This window comes from Cherax quadricarinatus, chromosome 23 (assembly GCF_038502225.1).
Source record: "Cherax quadricarinatus isolate ZL_2023a chromosome 23, ASM3850222v1, whole genome shotgun sequence".
Taxonomy (NCBI): Eukaryota; Metazoa; Arthropoda; class Malacostraca; order Decapoda; family Parastacidae; genus Cherax; species Cherax quadricarinatus.
In genome coordinates, this window is record NC_091314.1 from 1,504,725 (window position 1) to 1,526,045 (window position 21,321).

Sequence of the window (21,321 nt, forward strand, 5' to 3'; positions counted from 1 at the left end):
ACAGTAAATCTTATATTTTTTGTGAGAATAAAAATTCAAAGTGGAAAGCAAAAGAATATAAGAGGGGCCTTGAGACGTGACTAATGACTAGAGGAAATGTCATTTTAGTGCCAGGAATGTCTTTCTTGTTTATTCTGGACCCTATTCCGAAATTGGCATCTTTTGAAATTTGTGTGAAATTGGCAAAATTGCTAAATTCTGACCACTGTACTGGATAGTTGAATTTCATAAATGGGTGGTTTCTTGCACTCATTCGATAGAAAAAATGGAGTTCTAGCGAAATATTCATGTGTTTTGTCGACTAGTACAGTGAAATTGGCCGAAAATGGGGCTCAAAGTGGGCAAAATCGCTGAGACCGCTAACTTTGCGAGAGCATAATTCCGTAAGTTTTCTATCAAATTTCAAACTTTTGGTGTCTTTATGATCGGGAAAAGATTCTCTATCTTTTCATAAGAGAAAATATTTTTTTTTTTTTTTTAAATTTGGCCGACCCTGAGAACGAGTTTCGGAGAGGGCCTGTCGACCCTCAAAGGGTTAAACTGTCCAAACATAGATCTACATTCACATGCGTAGTGCTCCAACCTTTATTTTCTCCATTTGAAACCATGTAAAAAAAAAACGTAGATCTACGTTCAGAGCGCTATGCACGTAAACGTAGATCTTTATTTGGACAGTTTAAGGGTTAACCCATCTTCATGAGAAATATTTCTGATTCTGAGGATTGACTTTGTCATCCATTTCTGTTTTTTGCTCACCAGGACTTGTCTTTTTTTGCATTTGGTTAAGGTTTATATTACTGCATTTAGGTTTCTTAACCCTTTCACTGTTGGTGCCATAGTACTATGGCTTACAAGTCAGTGTTGGTGCCGTAGTGCTACACCAAAATTCTAGTGGCTTGAGATCTGGCAGGAGAAAGCTGGTAGACCTACATATGAGAGAATGGGTTTGAGCAGTTAGTGTGTGCAGTATAAAAAAAATCCTGCAGCACGCACTGGAAAATGAGAAAAAAAAAACTCTGACTGTATTTTTGGTTTAACTCTTTCAGGGTCCGTCCCATAGATCTACGGCTTCACGTTGAGTGTCCAAACCATAGATCTATGCCAAAATTCTAGCGCCGTCAAATTTAGCGTGAAAGCGCTCATAGGCCTACATGTGAGAGAACGGGTCTGCATGGTGGATGTGCGCCATAAACAAAAAATCTAGGCACCCGCATAGCATTGTGGGAATGCCGGCTCAGTTACCCTTGTTCACCATGCCTCGTCGCAAGTCAGCTCTCACTCCCCAGAAAACTGGGACTCTCCTCTTCCTATCTGATAGTTCTGACACTGATGGAAGTGGAAATGAAGACGAATTCTACGGCTTTGATCTTTTAGTGACCGAAAAGAATGACCAGGATATCGATAATAGTGCAGAAAACCCTGACGATCTTCAACCTTCTACCTCTGGTGTGGGCACTCGTGACTCATGGTCAGTTGTTCCTCAACGCAGGAGAAAACTAATATTTTCACGTGGCCAGGCCTCTGACTTCAGTAATGATGATGATAGTGATGTGGATTGTGATTTTATTGCGCTCGACGATCATTTGAGTAGTGATAGTGAGGAATCATATTCACCAGTGAAGCATCAGTATGGCTGCCGCATGCGCTCGGGTAGTGTACCCTATGCTGTGCCCAGGGGACTGAGTACATCCCGGAGTACATCCCGTGGCCCTACACCAGTTTTAGGTAGTGATAGTGAGGATGATGTGGCTACACTTGGCATGGATAGACCACAGGCATCAGTGGATGGTGTTAGTGGTGATGGTAGTGGCACCGCCATGCGTGACTCACCAGCCCAGGGTGGGACCCACGCTGCTGACTCGTCAGTTCAAGGACAAAGCGGAGCGTCAGCCACCAGCCCACCACAACCACCCGCACAACCAGCCTATGATGTCCAGTATCCACCAGCAAACTATATGTGGGATTGGCAACAAAATCCCAATTTTGTTCCCAAGCCTCACCACTTTGATGACTCTCAAAGTGGAATTCTACCTACTTGTCCCCTTGGAACCACGGCCAATGAACTGGAATTCTTTGAATTATTCTTTGACCAGCCATTGATGGAAACTATTGTCAGGGAAAGTAATAAGTATTTTGAGTACACCATGGCAAATACGATCATATCACCACAGTCAAGACTACACAAGTGGAAAGAGACGACTGTTGCAGAAATGTATTTGCTTTTTGCAACAATAATGCTTATGCCTCATGTCTATAAGCATAATATAAAAGCATACTGGTCCACAGATCGGCTAATTTCTACCCCAGTCTTCAGTGAAATCATACCAGTGAACAGGTTTATCTTGCTCTTACGTATGTTGCACTTCTCTGACAAAACCAGGCCTGACAGAAGTGACAGGTTATACAAGATTAGAAATGTTTTCATGTATCTCAAACAAAAGTTCAGCATATACTTTTATCCATTCAAGAATCTTGTAATTGACGAGTCTTTGATTTTGTTGAAAGGTAGACTGTCATTCAAGCAGTATATACCGAGCAAGAGGAAACGCTTTGGTATAAAACTGTTTGTATTCTGTGACTGTGACAGTGGCCTGGTGTTGGATATTGTTGTATACACGGGAAGTAAAACATTGAAAGATACCAAGATGTTATTGGGTATCTCAGGTGACGTAGTGAGAAACATGATGGCACCTTATCTTGGTAAGGGGCATATATTATATACCGATAACTGGTACACAAGCCCATTACTCAGTGATTTCATGCGAGTGAACAAGACAGATGTGTGTGGCACAGTGCGTTCTAATCGTAAACATATGCCCAGGCTCAACGCAGGTGCTCGTGGTGATGACGTGCAGGTGTTTACTGCCAGTGACATCATGGCATTGCGGTGGCATGACAAACGAGATGTCACATTGTTGGCAACCATTCATCGTAATGAAATGCAAGACAGTGGCAAAGTTGATCGAGTGACTAATGAACGTATTCGAAAACCAGTGACAGTGATTGATTATACACAAAACATGCGCTTGGTTGACAAATGTGACATGCAGATTGGTTTTGTTGACTGTGTTCGTAAGAGTTACAAGTGGTACGTGAAACTTTTCTTCCATCTCGTGGACATTTCTATGCTCAATGCATATAATATGTACCAAATAAAGACTGGCAACAGACCACCGTATGGTGAATTTTGTTTGTCTGTTGTCAGACAACTCATAATGAAGTACCAGGTAAGAACACCTGCTATACAACAAGGTCCTCGAATTACTCAGGATATACCCAAGCGTTTGAGGAGGGAAGGTGATCATTTCATAATACAGCTTCCTTCAACTCAGAAGAAATTTGCTCAGAAGAGATGCATTCGCAGTGAAGAGTTTTTTACGAGGATAGTGAGGCTCAAGTTAGAGTATGTAGGAAAGAGGGAAATTTTTTCCCAGTAAAAGTAGGCCTTAGACAAGGATGTGTGATGTCACCGTGGTTGTTTAATATATTTATAGATGGGGTTGTAAGAGAAGTAAATGCGAGGGTCTTGGCAAGAGGCGTGGAGTTAAAAGATAAAGAATCACACACAAAGTGGGAGTTGTCACAGCTGCTCTTTGCTGATGACACTGTGCTCTTGGGAGATTCTGAAGAGAAGTTGCAGAGATTGGTGGATGAATTTGGTAGGGTGTGCAAAAGAAGAAAATTAAAGGTGAATACAGGAAAGAGTAAGGTTATGAGGATAACAAAAAGATTAGGTGATGAAAGATTGAATATCAGATTGGAGGGAGAGAGTATGGAGGAGGTGAACGTATTCAGATATTTGGGAGTGGACGTGTCAGCGGATGGGTCTATGAAAGATGAGGTGAATCATAGAATTGATGATCTGTGCACAAACAAAACGACGGCAACAAAGACGCAAAGACACTCGGTTTATGTGTGAGGAATGTAAGGTGCCTCTGTGCATGGTGCCTTGTTTCAAGGAGTTCCACAAGCTCCAGCAGTTCTAAAACCATGTCCAGTGATTGTAAATATGTAAATATATGATAGAACATTAGTATTATACAAGATTTGTGCATGTTTATTGTAATAAACAACAGTGGTAAACAATAATATGATAATAACTTTAGTGTGGTTATTGTGTTCAATACAGTGAGTTTATATATATACATTATATACAGTATTGGTCTCTCAGGCCCCAAATGTTAGTAGGAATAGAAAAAATTGGAAAAGAAAAGAAAAAACTTTAAAAACCGCTAAATAATGTAATGAGCGTATGTGGAATTCGTCGATGTTGCCACCACCACATCATTTTGGACAAACTTCTTGGCACTGTATCTCGGTAAGTACTGATCAGAATTTTTTTTTTGTCTTATTACCTTCACAAAAATATGCTCTTTAATTCTGTAAGAAAAAATAATTTTTTTTTTTTTTTCAAAATTTCTTGGACACTGGAGCACCACTTCAGATTTTGGCCTTGGACCCTGAAGGGGTTAAAACACTGAATTTGCGGTGTATTTTCGTGTGGTATTTATAGTCATATTCTCGTTTTCTTGGTTTCAATCGATAGAATGGAAGATATATTACAGAAATAGAGATTATTTTGAATGGTTTTTGAACTAAAAGTATCTTGAAATTGAGCTCAAAGTAGCAGAAATGTTTGATTTTTGTAGAGGTTCAAGAGTAAACAAATCACACCATGCATCCAGTACACTTCAACTGGCGAGTCTAATATTCTTTCACAAGTGCGCTGATATTGTTTATACCATTTTTACAATAATGCAGTAGTCTGCATAACAGTAAATCTTCTATTTTTTGTGTGAATAAAAATTCAAAATGGAAAGCAAGCGTAATATAAGAAGGGTCTGGAAACCTGACTAATGAGCAGAGAAAATGTTATTTTAGTGCCAGGAATGTCTGCATTGTTCATTCTGGCCCCTATTTTGAAATTGTCCTAGAATTGTGTATGAAATTGCCCCAATTACCAATTTCTGATCACTTTATTGGGTAGTTGAAATCAGTAAATGAGCAATTTCTTGTACTCAATGAATAGAACAAATGGAGCTCTAGCGAAATAGCTATGAGTTTGGTCGACTAGAACAATGGAATTGGCTGAAAATAGGGCTCAAAGTGGACTAATTTGCTTATGCATAAATATCACTGAGATCGCTAACTTTGCAAGAGTGTAATTCTGTAAGTTTTCCATCAAATTTCATATTTTTGGTGTCATTACCATTAGGAAAAGATTCTCTATCATTTTTTATTTATTTATTTTTGTTAACACATAGCGAGAGTTTAGAACCAGGGGTCCAGCAGTGAAAGGGTTAAGTGCTGGATAAATGAGATTTAATATAGGTAGAGATGTATAATAGATGACCTGTAAAAATTTTCACACAGCAGGCTGACAAAAGACTCCACTCTCAAATTCTGGGCAGGGAGAGACATACGAGTAGGTATTCCTACACTAGTTACTCCTCTACTCACAGTTTCTGAAACAATAATTCACCTGAGCATATTTTTTAAGCCCCAGGTGTAGACATCCTTTCAAAATATTAAAGCTTACATGAGCTCTTAGAGAATTTCAAAGAATTTACCTTGTGAGCTTTTTATGGATTCTTTCTGCAAAATTTTTATTTTGGACAGATGTACAACATGTCCTTGAATCATGTCGTTTTGTTATAACATTGATGAGAGAGAAAAAATCAATTCCCGGCTGGGGCCACTGTCTGTGTGGAGTTTGCATGTTCTCCCCATGTCTGTGTGGGTTACCTCCCACATCTTCAAGATGTGCATGGTAGGTTAATTAGCATGTCTAAATTGTTCCAGTACAAGTTGATAGTGGTGGATGTGTGTGCAAGTGTGCCCTGCTATGGAATGGTGTCCTTCCAGGCCTTGTGCCCTGAGCTGCTGGGATAGGCTGTGGCCACCCATGACCCTGAAATGAAATAAGGGGTTGAAAAATGAATGAATGAATGAATACAGATTATTGTAAAAATAAAAATTCATAAAGTATACAAATGCATGTCAATAAACAATGCAGTATGAAAGTGCACAGCAAGCACGCCATATTTGTTATTGTTTTTTTTTGAACTGTGAGGTGGCAGGAAGTGTTCCTTACAGTTTTTGCTTTTCAAACACTTATTCCTTGATCTAACCCTGTTGCAGTGCCATAAGAACTTCACTCTTGGTTATATCAATTAGCCTATGGTAAAATTGGTTTTGTTATATGTCGTTTCGTTAAAGTTGCAGTTTCCAAGAACCTATCAATGACATTAAGTGAAGACTTGCTGTGCTGTACTTATCTCGCAGGTTACAGGTTGCACTCCTCCCAAGATGCATAAGGAAGTGGTAGTCAGAGTGCTGCTACAAAGAAAAAATGAACATAAAAGAGTTACTGAAGTAAAAATATACTATATATTATATATGGGGTAGTTCGGTTTTTCACAAGCAGCACCTATCTATTCTATCAACGTACCAGCAGTATCCCACCGAGGCTGGGTGGCCCAAAAGGAAAAACTTAAGTTTCTCCTTTCAAATTTAGTAATATATACAGGAGAAGGGGTTACTAGCCCCTTGCTCCCAGCATTTTAGTCGCCTCTTACGACACGCATGGCTTACGGAGGAAGAATTCTGTTCCACTTCCCCATGGAGGTCAAGCAGCACCTATGTGATAAATTTCCTAAAGAACGCTGATGTATCTCATTTCTTCCTCTTATTTGTATTTTTAAAATGATCTTCTTATCATGCTAAAAGATCACATTTCCTATGACCTAGACATATTACATGCATGTTAAACTTTTTAGAATGTCAGCAGACTTCATTCCAGTGTCTTTGGAATAGTTCAGATAACACTGTTCTCAGCTGAACACACACTCTTAAATAGGTCCAGAGGTCAGTCTGATACATTGCAGAAAGCAAAACTTCAATTTGTATAGTCTCTTCCTCTTATCTAGGTTTCATGGGAAGAAATGCTATTTGTAAAGGAGGGAATTGTTTAAAGCACCTTCTCACCTTTCCAAGATTTTCAGAAACTAAGACAGTTCTTCCCCAGTTCCAGTTCCAGAGCACACTCCCTCAACAAGAGGGATAAGATAAAATTTTAAATACGCATGTGGGTTTTTATTGTAAGTTTATATACAGTCAAGTCCCCTGCATCCAGAAAACACTTGTGTTGAGGCCATTTCAGTCATGCAGATTTTCCAGCTATTTGAAATCCCCCCTCATAGCTTATGGAAATAAGTTATGTTTATTACTTTGCAAATAATGTATTGATATGAATAGAAAGGACTGGAGAGGGCTATGGATCAAAAATGATGCACCTTCTGATTGGTTCATATATAACTACATTTTCTAATTGATCCACTTTAGGCTTTGATGAAATTTTCCTTCAACACCTTTAACAAAATATTCTTGACCATAATACTGTTTTTTTTTACCCCTTCTCCTGTATACATTTCAATATTTAAAAGGAGAAACTTTTGTTTTTCCTTTTAGGTCACCCTGCCTCAGTGGGATATGGCCAGTTTATATAACAAAAAAATAGTTTTTTATTAGGTAATCATTATTTGCTAAATATCATTGAGTGTTACTTTTCCACTATTGTGTTCTGGCATTAAAACAGTGTAATGCTATTTTTTTTGTTAGTTTACAAATGTGTATTTTCTCTTGCAGTGTTACTACAACTCGCTTATGTTTCCCTCCTTTGCTGGACCAAGATGTATCCATAAACTTCTGTAAAGATTTAGAAGCCATAGCTGCTGGGTGTTAAAAATAATCCAGTAATAATGTGAGCACAGTGAGTTTGTTTATTGCTGGATACTAACTGAAGCTTCCCGGAACAGTTTGCAACTAACCCCATCTAGCAGGCACATAGCATAACTACTAGCAAGTAGCAGAAATATTAAAATTAGTAAATCTCAGATAACTGGTTTCTGGATAAATGGGACTTTACTGTACACTATATACCTAACAAACTTAGGATTTATAGTTATTCTGGACTTTCTTAAAAACTTCAGATCTTCCAGTCAGTGTGAATTTTCTTAGAGATTGCATAAGAGCATTGGTATTACAAAAATAACCTGCCTGTAATTCTGGCTTTTAAATACAAATAATAATTTTTTAATTTTGTTTACAGCTGCCGGTAATACCATTTGTAGTCATAGCTTGCTCTTTCCAGATATGTTTAAGCTGCTTTTAAACTCTTTCCGGTGTTCCATAATTAGACAGCTTCTCAGTGGCCCCTGGAACTGGCCTTAACTTTAATTAGCAAAATCCACTCTTTTAATTATTACATTCATGGGGAGCACTAAATCTGTAGGGGTCATACAGTGCCTGGGGAGTGGTAGGCAGTCAGGTTTGATCCAAGGAGAAGGAGAACAGGTAAAAATCCACTAAATATTCTGTTTAGTACATGAGAATTAAAAATTTACTCATGGCTTTGATTTTGGGAACAGTCCATAATTTTATATCCTTTCCTACTCTCTTTAACAAGCAGTAGACTGCTGAACTGTGTAACCAAGACAGATATCGAAATACAGAGATTTCCCATTTTATTAGATGTTCAACTTTGAAAAAAAAAATGCCAATAATTTGATAATGTAACTTTTGAGCCACTTTAAACTTAAGGTGCTGATGTCTTTTAGGATATTAGTCAGTGTGATTACTACAGATTACCTCTTCTGATTGTCTTCGATCATTCAAAGCTGGTATATCTTAATGGAAGTTTTGAATTGATTTTGGGTTGTGTTGGTGCCAGTTTGCCATTTTTGAGGAAATTAGGATACTATATTACTTTCCATGTGATAACTAGTGAATGTCTCTTCTGATTGGCTTCAAATCTTCAGTACTAATATTTAAGTGTATTATAGTGTTGGGGAGAGGGTTGAGATTAAATTATGTGGAATCAAATACAAAATGGGAGTTGATACAGTTACTTTTTGCTGATGATACTGTGCTTTTGGGAGATTCTAAAGAAAAGTTGCAAATGTTAGTGGATGAGTTTGGGAGGGTGTGTAAAGGAAAAGTTGAAAGTTAACATAGATAAGAGTATCAAACGATTTATGTAAAGAAAAATTGAATATCACTTTGGAGGGAGGGAGTATGGAAGAAGTGAATGTGTTCAGATATTTGGGAGTTACTTGTCAGCAGATGAATTTATGAAGGACGAGGTTAACCATAGAATTGATGAAGGAAAAAAGGTGAGTGGTGCTTTGAGGTATATGTGGAGACAAAACAGATTATCCATGAAGGCAAAGAAGAGAATGTCTGAGAGTATAGTGGTACCAACACTCTTACATGGGTATGAAGCATGGGTTGTAAATGCTGCAGCAAGGAGGCAGCTATAGGCACTGGAGATGTTGTGTTTAAGGGCAACGTGTGGTGTAAATATTATGCAGAGAATTCGAGGTGTGGAAATTAGGAGGAGATGTGGAGTTACTAAAAGTATTAGTCAGAGGGCTGAAGAGGGGTTGTTGAGGATGGAACAAAGTAGAATGACTTGGAGAACATATAAATTTGTAGTGGAAGGAAGGTGGGGTAAGGTTCATCCTAGGAAAGGTGGGAGGGAGGGGGTAAAGGAGGTTTTGTGTGCGAGGGGCTTGGACTTCCAGCAAGCATGTGTGAGCATGATAGGAGTGAAAGGAAACGAATGATTTTTGGGACCTGATGAGCTGTTGGAGTGTGAGGAGGGTAATATTTTGTGAAGGGATTCAGGGAAGCCAGTTAGCCGGACTTGAGTCCTAGGGATGGGAAGTACAATGCCTGCACTTTAAAGGAGGGGTTTCAGATATTGGCTGTTTGGAGTGACATCTAAACTGTTGTATCTGAGTGCCTCTGCAAAGCCAGTGATCATGTAAGAATGATGGTGAAAGTTATTTCTTTCTTTTTTGGGTCACCCTGCCTCGGTGGGAAACGACCGATGTGGTAAAAAAAAAAACTTATGGTGCACTCTGTACTGTTTCTTTTGCATTGATTGAGGTAGAGGAGGCTGGGCTTATGGGATATGGGGGATACTTTTCTTGGATCATTTCTAGTACTATTTTCTTGTTTTATCAATGTTGAAATACTATTTCTTCACAGATGAGAGTGGGCATGTGGCTGGTGGGCCTCGTGAGCTACCACTCCACCCTCTACATTCCTGGCGTGACACTTGTAATGAGGAGCATCTGGCTGAGTTAAGAGTCAAGTGCCAGGTGGGTGTTGTAAATAATTGTCAGGCACATAATGTGAATGTCTGTCTGAAATCCACATCCATTTTGTGACTAGAGGCAATGGTTTCAGTTCATGTTTAAAAACATGTTTCTAACTAGTTTTAGAATGTTGAATTCAAATCTGAACTTGAATTTTGCTCCACCAAGTATAGTTTCTTCTCCAAGGGGAAGTAGAAACAAATTCTTCCTCTGTAAGCTATGCATGTCGTAAGAGACAACTTAAATGCTGGGTGCAAGGGGCTAGTAACCCCTTCTGTATAAATTACTAAATTTAAAAAGAAAATTTTTGTTTTTCTTTTTAGGTCACCCTGCCTTGGTGGGATGTGGTGGGATGAATTTTCCTTCACATAAATTCTTTATAATTTTTTTTTTATTAACACAGCCGATTCCCAAGAAGGCAGGGTGGCCCGAAAAAGAAAAACTTTAATCATCATTCACTCCATCACTGTCTTGTCAGAGGCGTGCTTTACACTACAGTTATAAATCTGCAACATTAACACCCCTCCTTCAGAGTGCAGACACTGTACTTCCCATCTCCAGAACTCAAGTCCGCCCTGCCGGTTTCCCTGAATCCCTTCATAAATGTTACTTTGTTCACACTCCAACAGCATGTCAAGTATTAACCCTTTCAGCGTTTTCGGCATACTAGTATGGCTTACGCACCAGGGTTATTGACTTACTAGAACGCCTAAATTCTAGCGCCTTCAAATCTAGCGAGAGAAAGCTGGTAGGCCTACATATGAAAGAATGGGTCTATGTAGTCAGTGTGCGCAGTATAAAAAAAATCCTGCAGCACACAGTGCGTAATGAGAAAAAAAAACTTTGACCGTGTTTTTGGATTAAAACAGTGACTTTGCACTGTATTTTTGTATGGTATTTATGGTTGTATTCTGGCTTTCCTGGTCTCATTTTATAGAATGGAAGACATATTATAGAAATTGAGATGATTTTTATTGGTTTCACAATGAAAAGTACCTTGAAATTGAGCTCAAAGTAGCAGAAATGTTCAACTTTTACCAAAGTTCAGAAGTAAACAAATCATGCCAAGCATCCAATACACATCAACTGGTGAGTCTAATATTCTTTCACAAGTGTGCTGATATTATTTATACCATTTCTACACTAATGCAGTAGTCTGCATAACAATAAATCTTCTATTTTTTGTAAGAATAAAAATTCAAAGTGGAAGGCAAAAGAAATATAATAGGGGCCTGGGGACATGACTAATGAAGGAACTTGTTATTTTAGTGCCAGGAATGTCTGTCTTGTTTATTCTGGACCCTATTTGGAAATTGGCATCTTCTGAAATTTGTGTGAAATTGGCAAAATTGCCAATTTCTAACCACTTTATTGGATAGTTGAAATTGGTAAATGGGTGGTTTTTTGTACTCAATAGAAAAAATGAAGTTCTAGCGAATAAAATAAATATGATTTTTGTCAACTAGTACACAGGAATTGGCTGAAAAAAGGGCTCAAAGTTGGCGAAATTGCCGATGCGTAAACATCGGCGAGACCGCTAACTTCGCGAGAGCATAATTCCATAAGTTTTCCATCAAATTTCATACTTTTGGTGTCATTATGATCGGGAAAAGACTATCATTTCATAAGAAAAAATTATTTTTTTTTTCCCAAAAAATTTTCGACCCTGAGAACAAGTTCAGGAGAGGGCCTCTCGACCCTGAAAGGGTTAAAAACCATTTGTCTCCATTCACTCCTATCAAATATGCTCACGCATGCTTGCTGGAAGTACAAGCCCCTCACACACAAAACCTCCTTTACCCCCTCCCTTCAACCCTTCCTAGGCCAACCCCTACCACCTTCCCTCCACTACAGATTTACACTCGAAGCCATTCTGTTTTGTTCCATTCTCTCTACATGTCCAAACCACCTCAACAACCCCTCCTCAGCCCTCTGGATAATAGTTTTGGTAATCTCACACCTCCTAATTTCCAAACTACGAATTCTCTGCATTATATTCACACCACACATTGCCCTCAGACATGACATCTCCACTGCCTCCAGCCTTCTCCTCGTTGCAACATTCATCACCCATGTTTCACACCCATACAAGACTGTTGGTACAGCTATACTCTCATACATTCCCCTCTTTGCTTCCACAGACAAAGTTCTTTGTCTCCACAGACTCCTAAGTACACCACTCACCCTTTTCCCCTCATCAATTCTATGATTCACGTCATCCTTCATAGACTCATTTGCTGACACGTCTACTCCTAAATATCTAAATACATTCACCTCCTCCATACTCTCTCCCTCCAATCTGATATCCAATCTTTTGTCACCTAATCTTTTTGTTATCCTCATAACCTTACTCTTTCCTATATTCACTTTTAACCCTTAAACTGTCCAAACGTAGATCAATGTTTGTGCGCGTAGCACTCCGACATTAATTTTCTCAATAAGAAACAATGTAAAAAAAAGTAAATCTACGTTCAGAGTGCTACGCGTGCAAACGTAGATCTACGTTTGAACAGTTTAAGGGTTAATTTTCTTCTTTTACATACCCTACTAAATTCATCCACCAACCTCTGCAACTTCTCTTCAGAATCTCCCAAAAACAGTGTCATCAGCAAAGAGCAGCTGTGACGACTCCCACTTTGTGTTTGATTCTTTATCTTTTAACTCCATACCTCTTGCCAAGACCCTAGCATTCACTTCTCTTACAATCCCATCTATAAATGTATTGAACAACCACGGTGACATCACACATCCTTGTCTAAGGCCTACTTTTACTGGGAAATAATCTCCCTCTCTCCTACATACCCTAACCTGAGCCTCACTATCCTCATAAAAACTCTTCACTGCCTTCAGTAACCTACCTCCTATACCATACACCTGCAACATCTGCCAAATTGCTCCCCTATCCACCCTGTCATATGCCTTTTCCAAATCCATAAATGCAACAAAAACCTCTTTACACTTATCTAAATACTGTTCACCTATATTAATCACTGTAAACACTTGGTCTACACCCCCCCCACCATCCCTAAAGCCTCGTTGTTCATCTGCTATCCTCCTCTCCGTCCTACTCTTAATTCTTTCAGTAATAATTCTACCATAAACTTTACCAGTTATACTCAACAGACTTATTCCCCTGTAATTTTTGCACTCTCTTTTATCTCCTTTGCCTTTTAAACAAAGGAACTATGCATGCTCTCTGCCAATCCCTAGGTACCTTACCCTCTTCCATACATTTATTAAATAAATGTATGGAATTATATACACACAAACAAAATCATAGGTAGTAGGTTGGTAGACAGCAGCCACCCAGGGAGGTATTACTGTCCTGCCCAGTGAGTATAAAATGAAAGCCTGTAATTATTTTACATGATGGTAGGATTGCTAGTGTCTTATTTTCTGTCTCATAAACATCCAAGTTTTCAGGTACGTCTTGCTACTTCTCCTTACACTTAGATCACACTACACATGCATGTACAAGCATGTATATACACCCCTCTGGATTTTCTTCTATTTTCTTACTAGTTCTTGTTTATTTCCTCTTATCTCCATGGGGAAATGAAACAGACTTCTACCTCTGTACGCCATGCATGTTGTAAGAGGCAACTAAAATGCTGGGAGCAAGGGGCTAGTAACTCATTCTCCCATTTACATTTCTAAAGTTAAAAAGAGAAACTTTGTTTTTCTTTTTGGGCCTTCCTGCCTTGGTTTGATACGACCAGTTTGTTGAAAGAAAGAACGCACCAAAAATAACAATCGTACATTTACTTCACCAGTAGTCGACCATCAAACCGATAGTCAGGTTTCCTCACTATGTCTTAGTGAAATTGTTCACTGTAGGGTTCTACTTCACAAAAACTTTACATTTTTTTATTTGTCAACGAACTGGCTGTATTCCACCGAGGCAGGGTGACCTAAAAAGAAAGAGGAAAACTTTTCTTTTTTTAAATTTAGAGGGGGTTAAAACCTCTTTCATAGTTTTTCGTTTCCAAAGAAGAAACTTTAGTTTAAGTTTATACAAAAATAGTTAAAACATGGGGGATTACTAGCCCCTTGCTCCTGACAGTTTAGTTGCCTCTTACAACATGCATAGTTTACAGAGGAAGAATTCGTTTCCACTTCCCCTCAGAGAAGAAACTATACATGTTGAAGCAAAATTTAAGTTCAGATTTGAATTCAGTATCCTAAAAATAGTTAGAAACATGGACAGGGATGTGTAATGTCCACAGTCAGCCCTCCTGGCCCTATATCACTCTCTTATTTACCCCTATCTCACCTATGGAATTTGTGCATGGGGCTCAACAACAATTAACCATCTCAGACCACTAATTACCCAACAAAAGGCTGCAGTTAGAATGATAACAAATTCTCACTACAGGCAGCACACTCCACCAATATTCAATACACTAAACCTACTCACCATACAAAACATCCATACTTATTACTGCACCTATTACATACATAGAACACTTAACTCTGATATTAACCCTCCCCTCAAACATCTCCTTGCCAACCTCAACAGAATACATGACCATAACACAAGGCACAGATCACTCTTTGATGTTCCTCGTGTCCATCTCACACTATGCAAAAACTCAATGCACATAAAAGGCCCTAAAATCTGGAATTCATTACCTGTAAATATAAAAGAAACACAACCTGTTTATAAATTCAAGTCTCTTCTCAAAGATTACTTACTCACCCAAAACCAAATAAATACTGAATAACTGAACATTATAAATTGTATATCTTAAATGTTTCTCACAATTATATCACATAAATGTTAAACCTAAAACCCAATCTAACTTTATTATTTTTTAAATACACTACCTAACAGAATCACTACCTAACTGAATGCAACCATATGACCTGTCTTTGTAATACTCACTTGTGCTTTATAGTTATCTGTTTACATTAATGTTTTATCACTGATTTCATCATTGCTTAGTAGCAGCGCTGTATAGTCCTTGTGGCTTAGCGCTTCTTTTTGATTATAATAATAATAATAATCATTGCTTAGTTAATCTTAAGTTAATTTTAAGCCAGCCCGTAATGCTATGCATAGTATAAGTGGCTTTGGCATACTGCTCTTATCTGTATTTTTTTTGTACCTCTGTATGTGTGCACAAATTGGAAATAAATAAATAAAAATAAATAAAATAAATGGTTGTTTAATATATTTATAGATGGGGTTGTAAAGGAAGTAAATGCTAGGGTGTTTGGGAGAGGGGTGGGATTAAATTATGGGGAATCAAATTCAAAATGGGAATTGACACAGTTACTTTTTGCTGATGATACTGTGCTTATGGGAGATTCTAAAGAAAAATTGCAAAGGTTAGTGGATGAGTTTGGGAATGTGTGTAAAGGTAGAAAGTTGAAAGTGAACATAGAAAAGAGTAAGGTGATGAGGGTGTCAAATGATTTGGATAAAGAAAAATTGGATATCAAATTGGGGAGGAGGAGTATGGAAGAAGTGAATGTTTTCAGATACTTGGGAGTTGACGTGTCGGCGGATGGATTTATGAAGGATGAGGTTAATCATAGAATTGATGAGGGAAAAAAGGTGAGTGGTGCGTTGAGGTATATGTGGAGTCAAAAAACGTTATCTATGGAGGCAAAGAAGGGTATGTATGAAAGTATAGTAGTACCAACACTCTTATATGGGTGTGAAGCTTGGGTGGTAAATGCAGCAGCGAGGAGACGGTTGGAGGCAGTGGAGATGTCCTGTTTAAGGGCAATGTGTGGTGTAAATATTATGCAGAAAATTCGGAGTGTGGAAATTAGGAGAAGGTGTGGAGTTAATAAAAGTATTAGTCAGAGGGCAGAGGAGGGGTTGTTGAGGTGGTTTGGTCATTTAGAGAGAATGGATCAAAGTAGAATGACATGGAAAGCATATAAATCTATAGGGGAAGGAAGGCGGGGTAGGGGTCGTCCTCGAAAGGGTTGGAGAGAGGGGGTAAAGGAGGTTTTGTGGGTAAGGGGCTTGGACTTCCAGCAAGCGTGCGTGAGTGTGTTAGATAGGAGTGAATGGAGACGAATGGTACTTGGGACCTGACGATCTGTTGGAGTGTGAGCAGGGTAATATTTAGTGAAGGGATTCAGGGAAACCGGTTATTTTCATATAGTCGGACTTGAGTCCTGGAAATGGGAAGTACAATGCCTGCACTTTAAAGGAGGGGTTTGGGATATTGGCAGTTTGGAGGGATATGTTGTGTATCTTTATATGTGTATGCTTCTAGACTGTTGTATTCTGAGCACCTCTGCAAAAACAGTGATAATGTGCGAGTGTGGTGAATGTGTTGAATGATGATGAAAGTATTTTCTTTTTGGGGATTTTCTTTCTTTTTTGGGTCACCCTGCCTCGGTGGGAGACGGCCGACTTGTTGAAAAAAAAAAAAAAAAAAAAAAAATGTTTTTAAACATGAACTGAAACTATTTGTGGCCTGTTTAAGGATTTAACACTTATTTTTTAATATACAGCCTCTCCTCACTTAGCGATGTACTTGTTTACCGATGACTCAGACTTACGACGGGCTCTCTGACCAGTATGCATACCTAAGTAATGTATATTAGAGATGATTTTCTCTATTCTGTTTATTACATTATACAGTACATTGCTTACCTGGAGTTTACCTGTATGAACATTTAAAACTATACCAGAAATGTTATAAGTGGTGCAAAGGCAACATTAAAACATGTTAGAAATGGTTGACACAAACCCAGTACCGTTATAGTACATGCACTGCTCACTTAGCGATGAATTCGTTTACTGACGTGGTCTTAGGAACGGAACTCCGTTGTTAAGTGAGGAGTGGCTGCATTAGTAACTTAACACACCAGCCAACTATACATGCAAATTGGGAGAGCTCACTCTAGTTTTCAGATTTGATGCAAAATTTGCATGAAGTTATTAGGTACATTATTGATCATTAATATTATATTTTTGCAGCAACTAATTCAACAGTGTATTGGTGGTCTTCTTCTTAACCTCACCCTTGAGCAGTTCAGAGAAGTAGAGGGTAAGTTACAGATGGAGTAGTTACTACTAGACCATGTATTAAACTGAAATAATAGTTTCATAGTTTAACTTGCCTGAGAAAGAAGCATGTTTGCATCATGTCATTATTGGTAATGTCCATCAAGATTGTATATAGCAATTTAGAAAGAATTAAGAGAGAAAATTTCAATATACATGTATTTACATCCAGTAAATTTGTGACAGTATATCCTGATGTCATTTGTATTATCCAGTAATAATAATACAGAGGGAGTTATCCAGGATTAATTGGCAAGAGGGACTATAAATGTATTAATTCAAGGATTGTGGAGTAAAATAAAGGTTGGATGTGAGAAGTGGGTTATAGTAAGTGTATATGCACCTGGAGAAGAGAGAAGTGTAGAGGAGAGAGAGAGATTTTGGGAAATATTAAGTGAATGTGTGGGGAGTTTTGAACCAAGTGTGAGAGTACTTGTGGTTGGGGATTTTAATGCTAAAGTGGGTAAAAATGTTGTGGAGGGAGTAGTAGGTAAATTTGGGGTGCCAGGGGTAAATGAAAATTGGGAGCCTTTAATTGAGCTATGTGTAGAAAGAGGTTTGGTAATAAATAATACATATTTTATGAAAAAGAGGATAAATAAATATACAAGGTATGATATGGCACATAATGAAAGTAGTTTGTTAGATTATGTATTGGTGGATAAAAGGTTGATGGGTGGGCTCCAGGATGTACATGTTTATAGAGGGGCAACTGATATATCGGATCATTATCTAGTTATAGCTACAGTTAGAGAAAGAATTATATGGGACAAGAGAAAAATAGCAACAAGTAAGAGGGAGGTGAAAGTGTATAAACTAAGGGAGGAGGAAGTTCGGGTGAGATATAAGCAACTATTGGCAGAAAGGTGGGATGGTGCAAGTATGAGTAGTGGGGGGGGGGTTGAAGAGGGTTGGAATAGTTTTAAAAATGCAGTATTAAGACACATGTGCAACATCTGGGTATCTTTATTGTAGACGTTTCGCCATCCAGTGGCTTTATCAATACAAATTCTAGGACATAACTTGAAGACAGTAGAACTATGTACAGAAGATGAGGTAATCAGTCCCTCAACCTAGGGGTAGGTGCGAAGAGCACCATAGTCGTGGAGATTCTGAATCTCCACGACTATGGTACTCTTCGCACCTACTCCTAGGTTGAGGGACTGATTACCTCATCTTCTGTACATAGTTCTACTGTCTTCAAGTTATGTCCTAGAATTTGTATTGATAAAGCCACTGGATGGCAAAACGTCTACAATAAAGATACCCAGATGTTGCACATGTGTCTTAATCTCATCTTGTCGGTATTATATACCATTCGTACACAAATGCAGTATTAGAATGTGGGGCAGAAGTTTGTGGTTATAGGAGGGTGGGTGCAGGAGGAAAGAGGAGTGATTGGTGGAATGATGAAGTAAAGGGTGTGATAAAAGAGAAAAAGGTAGCTTATGAGAGGTATTTACAAAGCAGAAGTGTTATAAGAAGAGTAGAGTATATGGAGAGTAAAAGAAAGGTGAAGAGAGTGGTGAGAGAGTGCAAAAGGAGAGCAGATGATAGAGTGGAAGAGGCACTGTCGAGAAATTTTAATGAAAATAAGAAAAACTTTTGGAGCGAGTCAAACAAGAAAGCCTAGGGAACGAATGGATTTGTCAGTTAAAAACAGAGTAGGGGAGTTAGTAGATGGGGAGATGGAGGTATTGGGTAGATGGCGAGAATATTTTGAGGAACTTTTAAATGTCGACGAAGAAAGGGGGGCGGTAATTTCATGCACTGGCCAGGGAGGTATACCATCTTTTAGGAGTGAAGAAGAGCAGGATGTGAGTGTGGGGAAGGTGCATGAGGCATTACGTAGAATGAAAAGGGGTAAAGCAGCTGGAGCTGAAGGGATCATGACAGAAATGTTGAAAGCAGGGGGGGGGGGACAGTGTTGGAGTGGTTGGTATTTTTGTTTAATAAATGTATGAAAGAGGGGAAGGTACCTAGGGATTGGCAGAGAGCATGTATAGTCCCTTTATATAAATGGAAGGGGGACAAAAGAGATTGTAAAAATTATAGAGGAATAAGTTTACTGAGTATACCAGGAAAAGTGTACGGTAGGGTTATTATTGAAAAATTAGAGGTAAGACAGAATGTAGCAAGTAGGTTTTAGAGTGGGTAGGAGATGTGTAGATCAAGTGTTTACATTGTAGCATATAAGTAAGTAAGTAAATTTATTCAGGTATACACAAATACAGTTACATAGAATTATCATACATAGCAGCATATGTGTAGAGAACCTAGGATAACCCAAAAAAGTCAGACAGAGTGACTTATTTCCATTGGGGTCCTTTTACCTTATTATTATAATATAAAGGTTATAATATTTTCTTATTATTCTACAATGAAGATAACATCTTATTATCATACTAAAAAGACTATCTACTACACGAGGGTCATTAAGACTATCTACAATACGAGGGTCATTACTAGGGATAAGGTAAAATTTACATGTATTTTAGCTAAAAAATAGAAAATCATTCCCCTCCCTTTCTGTAGCTTCCTTCATCAGACACTTTTTGGCAGTCTTCTTGAACTGGTTCATGCTATGACTTCTTGAACAGTATTTAGATAAAGGTAGGGAAGTTTTTATTGCATTTATGGATTTCGAAAAGGCATATGATAGTGGATAGGGGAGCAGTGTGGCAGATGTTGCAAGTATATGGAATAGGTGGTAAGTTACTAAATGCTGTAAAGAGTTTTTATGAGGATAGTGAGGCTCAGGTTAGGGTGTGTAGAAGAGAGGGAGACTACTTCCCAGTAAATACAAAATGGGAAGTGACACAGTTACTTTTTGCTGATGATACTGTGCTTATGGGAGATTCTAAAGAAAAATTGCAAAGGTTAGTGGACGAATTTGGGAGTGTGTGTAAAGGTTGAAAGTGAACATAGGAAAGAGTATGGTGATGAGGGTATCAAATGATTTAGATAAAGAAAAATTGGATATCAATTTGGGGAGGAGGTGTATAGAAGAAGTGAATGCTTTCAGATATTTGGGAGTAATCATAGGGTAATCATAGAATTGATGAAGGAAAAAAGGTGAGTGGTGCATTGAGATATATGTGGAGGCAAAAAATGTTATCTATGGAGGCAGAGAAGGGAATGTATGAAAGTATAGTAGTACCAACACTCTTATATGGGTGTGAAGCTTGGGTTGTAAATGCTGCAGCGAGGAGGCGGTTGGAGGCAGTGGAGATGTCCTGTCTAAGGGCAATGTGTGGTGTAAATATTATGCAGAAAATTCGGAGTGTGGAAATTAGGAGAAGGTGTGGAGTTAATAAAAGTATTAGTCAGAGGGCTGAAGAGGGTTTGTTGAGGTGGTTTGGGCATTTAGAGAGAATGGATAAAAGTAGAATGACATGGAGAGTGTATAAATCTGTAAGGGAAGGAAGGTGGGGTAGGGGTCGTCCTCGAAAAGGTTGGAGGGAGGGGGTAAAGGAGGTTTTGTGGGCGAGGGGCTTGGACTTCCAGCAAATGTGCATGAGCATGTTAGATAGGAGTGAATGGAGACGAATGGTATTTGGGACCTGATGAGCTGTTGGAGGGTGAGTAGGGTGACATTTAGTGAAGGGAATTCAGGGAAACCGGTTATTTTATATAGCCGGACTTGAGTCCTGGAAATGGGAAGTACAGTGCCTGCACTTTAAAGGGAGGGGTTTAGGATATTGGCAGTTTGGAGGGATATGTTGTGTATCTCTATACGTGTATACGTACTTCTAAATTTCTTCATGGGGAAGTGGAACAGAATTCTTCCTCTTTAAGCCATGCGTGTTGTAAGAGGCGACTAAAATGCCGGGAGCAAGGGGCTAGTAACCCCTTCTCCTGTATATATTACTAAATTTAAAAGGCGAAACTTTCGTTTTTCCTTTTGGGCCACCCCACCTCAGTAGGATACGGCTGGTACGTTGAGAGGAGAAGAAGACTTCTAAACTGTTGTATTCTGAGCACCTCTGCAAAAACAGTGATTATGTGTGAGTGAGGTGAAAGTGTTGAATTCTGATGCAAGTATTTTCTTTTTGGGTCACCCTGCCTCAGTGGGAGATGACCGACTTGTTGAAAAAAAAAAAATAACCCATTAAGTTTTTGGAT

At 38.6% G+C, this 21,321-nt stretch overlaps 1 protein-coding gene across 2 annotated transcripts in view; it reads left to right on the forward strand.

Moving 5' to 3' along the window:
- Positions 1 to 21,321, forward strand: part of LOC128685604 (uncharacterized) — a 47,542-nt gene that overhangs the window by 21,396 nt on the left and 4,825 nt on the right. For both annotated transcript variants that reach the window (XM_070087760.1, XM_070087761.1), the window contains 2 exons: positions 10,054 to 10,166; positions 17,110 to 17,179. In XM_070087760.1, the coding sequence (XP_069943861.1) occupies positions 10,054 to 10,166; positions 17,110 to 17,179 (183 nt within the window). The remainder of the gene's footprint in view (positions 1 to 10,053; positions 10,167 to 17,109; positions 17,180 to 21,321) is intronic.